The sequence below is a fragment of the Sinocyclocheilus rhinocerous genome, unplaced genomic scaffold, assembly GCF_001515625.1.
Source record: "Sinocyclocheilus rhinocerous isolate Xijiao unplaced genomic scaffold, SAMN03320098_v1.1 scaffold161, whole genome shotgun sequence".
Taxonomy (NCBI): Eukaryota; Metazoa; Chordata; class Actinopteri; order Cypriniformes; family Cyprinidae; genus Sinocyclocheilus; species Sinocyclocheilus rhinocerous.
The window spans coordinates 117,170-123,573 of NW_015627226.1; the positions used below are offsets into that span (position 1 = coordinate 117,170).

The following is a 6,404-nucleotide window of genomic DNA, read 5'->3' on the forward strand; positions in this document are numbered from 1 at the left end:
CCTTCTGCTCTTCTGGACAAATAATGATTTTTCAAACTCTGCTGCTCTGTGTTTCACGGAAACCTGGCTGAAAGACGCCATTCCGGACAGCGCGTTGAGTCTGCCGGGCTTTCAGCTGTTTAGAGCAGATCACGACGCAGAATCAACGGGGAAATCGCGCGGCGGCCGGACATGCTTTTACATCAATGAGAGGTGGTGTACAGATGTAACTGTGTTAAAGAAGATGTGCTGTTCAGATCTAGAAGTGCTCTTCATTAACTGTAAGCCTTTCTACTCACCGCGGGAGTTTTGCTCGTTCATTCTCGTAAGTGTGTACATTCCTCCGCAAGCACACGTGAGCTCCGCTTTACAGAAACTCGCTGATCAGATCACAGACACAGAACAACAACACCCGGACTCTGTTTTAATCATTCTCGGGGACTTTAATAAAGCAAATCTCTCCCGTGAACTGCCAAAATACAGACAGCACATCACATGTCCCACCAGAGACAGTAATATATTGGATCACTGTTACACCACAATAAAGAATGCATATCACTCTGTTCCACGGGCAGCTTTGGGGCTCTCTGATCACTGTTTGGTTCATCTTATACCGACCTACAGGCAGAAACTGAAATCAGCTAAACCTGTATTAAGGACTGTAAAAAGATGGACTAATGAAGCAGAGCAGGATTTAAAAGCTTGTTTTGACCTCACTGATTGGAGCGTCTTTGAAGCTGCTGCCACCGATCTGGACGAGCTCACAGAGACTGTAACATCTTATATCAGTTTCTGTGAAGACATGTGCATTCCTACCAGGACTCATCTAACTTACAACAATGACAAACCATGGTTCACTGCAAAACTCAGACAGCTCCGTCAGGCCAAAGAAGATGCTCACAGGAAGGGGAATAATGTCTTGTATAAACAGGCTAAATACACACTGGAAAAGGAGATCAGAGTGGCAAAGAGGAATTATTCGGAAAAAATAAGGACTCAGTTCACTTCCAGCGACTCGGCATCAGTGTGGAAAAGTCTAAAAGAAATCACCAACTACAAGACACCATCCCCCAGCACTGCGAAGAATCAGCAACTGCGATGTAGCAAGTACATCAGGTGTTATGGGAAGTGTTCCCGGTTCCGGTTCTGGTTGTCCTAATTAATGCAGCCTAAAAGTCCTTTAACGGATTTGAATATTAGAAGCGTATTAGTGTGTTATGTGTAAGCCAGGTTAAAGAGATGGGTCTTTAATCTAGATTTAAACTGACAGTGTGTCTGCCTCCCGAACAATGTTAGGTAGGTTATTCCAGAGTTTGGGCGCTAAATAGGAAAAGGATCTTCCGCCCGCAGTTGATTTTGATATTCTAGGTATTATCAAATTGCCAGAGTTTTGAGAACGCAGCGGACGTGGAGGACTATAATGTAACAAGAGCTCGTTCAAATACTGAGGTGCTAAACCATTCAGGGCTTTATAAGTAATAAGCAAGATTTTAAAATCTATACAATGTACATAGCACATTTCTTTACGAAATGCACTTGATAAAACAGGCATAAAGGTACCAAAACAGATAAGCAATGTTAATGACAATAAACCTTTGTATATGCTACTTCTTATATTCTATCTGTCAACATAATTACTTATAGTTGCATGGCGTCTCACGAGGCTGTGACATTTATTCCCATATTATAGACCCTGTCCTAGTTTCTATATAGAGAACAATGACCCAGTTAAAGTCTAAACAATTCTGATCATAAACAATAAATGGTTGTAATCTGACAGTCAGAATTGTCTGATATTACTCAACATGAAGGTGTTGATCACGAACTTTGAGCTTGTGGGAAACAAACTAGTGTGTTATAAAACAATTGAACAATCAACACGTACTGTTGGTGACACAGTTAACTTGGCAAGGTCTGCACTGCTCCCTTTCCTGACCTCTAGATGCCCTAAAGTTCACTTACGATATGCAATGTGTAATTCATTCTATGAATGAAAGTGATTTGATATCTCATGCTTGTTTTGAGTCTTTCAGAGATCTGATTTTTATAGCAGCAGAGTAAATTATCATACACACATCTGAATTCAGCAAAGCGCTGTTCATTCTCTGTAACAGCAGCGTAGTTTTTGATGATCCCTGAATGTGAAAACAGCAATAGGACTTTTCCAAGATTGCCACAAATGGACTTTGACTCACAGACGCAGAGGAGGAGCTTGAAAATCAGATATTTGAAGGAGTGTTTGTGTAATCAAAGACTGAAGAACACAAGCATAGACTTACTGCGGTATTCTCCAGCATTTACCTTACAGACAGTCTGGAAGTTTTAACTTTTTGTTTAGATCAAAAACAAATCTCTGATTGAGAAGATGGCAGTGAGTACATTGGTTTTCTTCAGTGTCAAGTATTCTAAACTCTTGTTTCATATTTGTTTAATTTTTGTTGTGACGTTCATCTCTTTCTCTCTCTGTCTTGTGTAGATAATGTTGTTTTTGGCGTCTCTTCTCCCAGTTGTATTGGGCAGTGACTGTAAATTCATGCAGTTCGACTGTTCTGATATCTATAACTCAGGAGAAACAGTCAGTGGGATTTACTCCATCTATCCAGCAGGAGACATTCCTGTCTGGGTTTACTGTGAGATGATCTCAGATGGGAAAGTTGAAGATAAAGGAGGATGGACGGTACGACTTTAGATCATTAAACACACATCAGCACATTCATTCTGAATCATATATTCTCTATAAACCCATCACAGGTGATTCAGAGGAGAATGGACGGCAGTGTGAATTTCTATCGGCCGTGGAAGCAGTACAAGAGAGGATTTGGGAATGTGGAGGGAGAATACTGGCTGGGTAAGATCTCACAGCGTGTGTGTGTTTGTGTGGATGTTCATGTCCAGTGTTTGGTTGAAGGTGTTCTTCATGTGTGTGTATGATCAGGGCTGGAGAACATGTACCAGCTGACACGTAACAACAAGTACATGCTGAGAGTGGATCTGGAGGACTTTCAAGGAAATAAAGTGTTATCTATCCAGCAGGAGACATTCCTGTCTGGGTTTACTGTCAGATGATCTCAGACGGGAAAGATGAAGATAAAGGAGGATGGACGGTACGACTTTAGATCATTAAACACACATCAGCACATTCATTCTGAATCATATATTCTCTATAAACCCATCACAGGTGATTCAGAGGAGAATGGACGGCAGTGTGAATTTCTATCGGCCGTGGAATCAGTACAAGAGAGGATTTGGGAATGTGGAGGGAGAATACTGGCTGGGTAAGATCTCACAGCGTGTGTGTGTTTGTGTGGATGTTCATGTCCAGTGTTTGGTTGAAGGTGTTCTTCATGTGTGTGTATGATCAGGGCTGGAGAACATGTACCAGCTGACACGTAAGAACAAGTACATGCTGAGAGTGGATCTGGAGGACTTTGAAGGAAGGAAAGGTTTCGCTCTGTACTCGTCCTTCTCTGTGGGTTGTGAATGTGCTGGATATCAGCTGCATGTTTCAGGATTCACTGATGGAGGAGCAGGTAGGACGCTTTCATTTATACTCAAGAAAACACATTTCCATTGAGTTATTGTCCTTAGTGAAGTTCTTCCTCTCTGCAGGCGACTCTTTATCTGGCCATAATGATCAGAAGTTCTCCACCTTCGACAAAGACCAAGACTCCTATGAAAAGAACTGTGCCAAACAGTATCTCGGGGCATTTTGGTACGCAGCCTGTCACTATGCAAACCCCAACGGTGTGTATTTATGGGGAGAAGATGACACCCATCATGCCATTGGTGTTGTTTGGTCAACATGGAAGAATTACGCAGTCAGTATGAAATCCATCAGCATGAAGATCAAATATGTTTCTTAGAAACAATACAGTACTCCTGAAGGGGAAATTTTTCCTGATTATTCAAGAGCTTAACAACAATATTTCCCCTCTTTGCTGTGTAACTGTGTGAACGTGTTGAATATTTCTCATCTACGTGTATAGCTGCTCGTGTAGCACATTAAAACCAACTGAATCCATATTTAGATGAATTGTCACTTCGTAAACCTTCAATAAACTCCTACTTTAAATGAATTATTCTATAAATTCTTAAACTAGACTTTGACTAGACTAGAATTGTGTCTGAACCGTGAACCGTAGTTGTACATGTGCACTGCTGTAAACGGTTGAGTCGATTCTCTTCAGTGGGAATAGATATACGAGACGTGAACTGAAAGCATGCCGCTGCTGTGTTTTCTGATTCAGTCTGAGGTGATGATGAATGATCCGAAGAGAAAGACACAATTACAGTGGATGTGTAAATCTCACTCTCCATAGGCAGAAATATGTGAAACCCACACTGCAAGCAGTTTGACATATTTTTAGATTCTCATAATTTCTCATGATTTTTGATTTAAGAGAAATTTGTTTACAGTGACGTGCTAGTTTTAATAATGTAAGAATGTCCAGCTTTCAGCCGGTATACTGCACAATTGATATATTTTGGTTAATCATAGTATGCATCCAAATTACATACATACTTTACACAACAGGACATCAGCACCTCCATGCTTTACTGCAGGAATGCTGTTATCTGGATGCCGAGCTGTTTTGGATTTCCGCCAGACATATCGTTTGGTGTCGAGGCCAGATAATTCAGTTTTAGTCTCATCTGCCTCAGAATCTTCAAGGTGTGTTTTGGCAAAGCTCAGTCTGACTGCATGTGGCCTTTCTTGAGGAGTGGCTTTTTTTCTTCAGCCCTCCCATACAAGCCACATTAGTGGAGAATCTGTGATATTGTTGTCACACAATGACCACTCTTTGTCATAAACTCCTGCAGCTGTCGCCTCTCTGATCAGTTTCCTCCGGCTCTTTTATCAGTTTGGAGCGACGTCCCGATCCAGGGAGGGTCTGTGTTTTACCAAATACCTTCCACTTCTTAATAATATACTTCACTGTGCTTCTAGGCATTGATGAAGCCTTTGAAATGTTTTTGTCTCCATCTCCTGACTTGTGCATGTTCACAACTTTATCCCGGAGATCTTCTGACAGTGTCTTGCCACCCATAGCTGATTGTTTGCTTCAGTTGCTCTAGCAAGGACTGAAATGCTCCAGGAACGCTCTTTTCATGCTGAGCTGATCAAAATGAGCACAGCTGATCACAGGTGAAAGTCAAATGGATTTGTGTGCCACCAAGAAGGTGATCAGCTGCACCTGATTGATTTCACCAGTCATTTTTAGGAGGGGGCTGATCCTTTTTCCAACTCAGTGAATCTGTTTTTTTTTTCTTTCGTTTTTCTGACATGTTGGCGTTTTATCTTTCACTTGGATGTTATAAGTTGCACTGAGTACATACAGCTGGATAAAACAAAAACTGTGTCCGTCTTCATTTCAGGCTGCAAAGCAACAAAATGTGATTATTTTAAACGGGGCTGATTTTTTTTCTATACCCACTGTATATACACAAATACATGCATGCTGTTTGCTGATGTGTGTCGTCTGATATCCACAGGATTGCGCCACAGCTGGTCTTTAAACATTACCAGGCTCCTGACCAGGTTGTGTTAGTGTTGTGTCAGAAGTGCATCCACTCAGAATATTCGATAATTAAATTTGACGATTTTTGTGAATAAAATATGATCAATGCTGCAAATTTCACTCGTTTGAATCCAAAATGTCTCTTCCAAACACAGAGATAAAGTTTATCTTTGCGGTACAAAGTTGATTCATCACTGTTGTTATGTTTCTAGACCGATTAAGGAATTCATAAATCTTCTAACTCACATCTTTGTTTCCCACAAGCAGTAGCAATGAATAAATACGCCCTTACCTCTTGTATCGGGAGATGAAGTAGAAGTTTCAAGATTTCCCACCCGGTGTCCGTGCTGCTATGGGACTTCGACAGGAGATTTATATTCAAGTTCAGATAATAGGTTACTCTCAATAAAATACTCAGAGACTTGTTTAAAAGAAGTTTAACTCATCACCATAGGAAATGGTTTCGCTTTATTAAAAACAATAACTCATAAGTAATAAAATCAAAAGTAAACAGCGAGAAGTCTTCACCTCGAATTGTGGCAAAAGCAAATCTGATACAACAGTCGATTATATAGTGGGAGGCGTTTACAATATTTCTCCTTTGCAAAGCATTCAGCATCGGGCTCTACACTGTGTATATGCAATGTGTGAGTAACTCAGAAGCCAAACACTCCTGTCTTGTTTCAATTCATAATTCAAAAGCATATAAATGGGCCTAATGTTGTGAGCTAGTTCTTCAGTCAGTGAAACATGCAGTAAGCAAATTGGAATAATTGCATGCATTATTTTATGTGAGGTTATGATGCATTATCCCATGGAACACAACTGGAGTTATCATCAGAATATCAAATGCATTTTGGGTCGATCTGTGTGTGTAATGTCTATGAGGTTAATAAGAACACTTTC

At 40.6% G+C, this 6,404-nt stretch overlaps 2 protein-coding genes across 3 annotated transcripts; both read left to right on the forward strand.

Moving 5' to 3' along the window:
• Positions 1 to 2,344: 2,344 nt before the first annotated feature.
• On the forward strand, positions 2,345 to 2,988 carry LOC107722352 (microfibril-associated glycoprotein 4-like; the record flags this gene model as incomplete). Its single annotated transcript, XM_016530681.1, has 4 exons — positions 2,345 to 2,350; positions 2,456 to 2,656; positions 2,731 to 2,827; positions 2,915 to 2,988. Coding segments are annotated over exons 1-4 (378 nt in total), but the record flags the coding sequence as incomplete, so codon positions are not given.
• On the forward strand, positions 2,544 to 4,003 carry LOC107722580 (microfibril-associated glycoprotein 4-like). 2 transcript variants are annotated; one of them, XM_016531004.1, is made up of 5 exons: positions 2,544 to 2,602; positions 3,030 to 3,083; positions 3,158 to 3,254; positions 3,342 to 3,509; positions 3,589 to 4,001. In XM_016531004.1, exons 2-5 carry the CDS (start codon positions 3,042 to 3,044, stop codon positions 3,840 to 3,842), a joined length of 561 nt encoding a protein of 186 aa, XP_016386490.1. In that variant the 5' UTR covers positions 2,544 to 2,602; positions 3,030 to 3,041; the 3' UTR covers positions 3,843 to 4,001. The 2 variants fall into 2 exon arrangements, with proteins under 2 accessions (XP_016386490.1, XP_016386482.1); XM_016530996.1 differs by having other exon boundaries at positions 2,552 to 2,590; positions 3,018 to 3,083; positions 3,589 to 4,003.
• Positions 4,004 to 6,404: the final 2,401 nt, after the last annotated feature.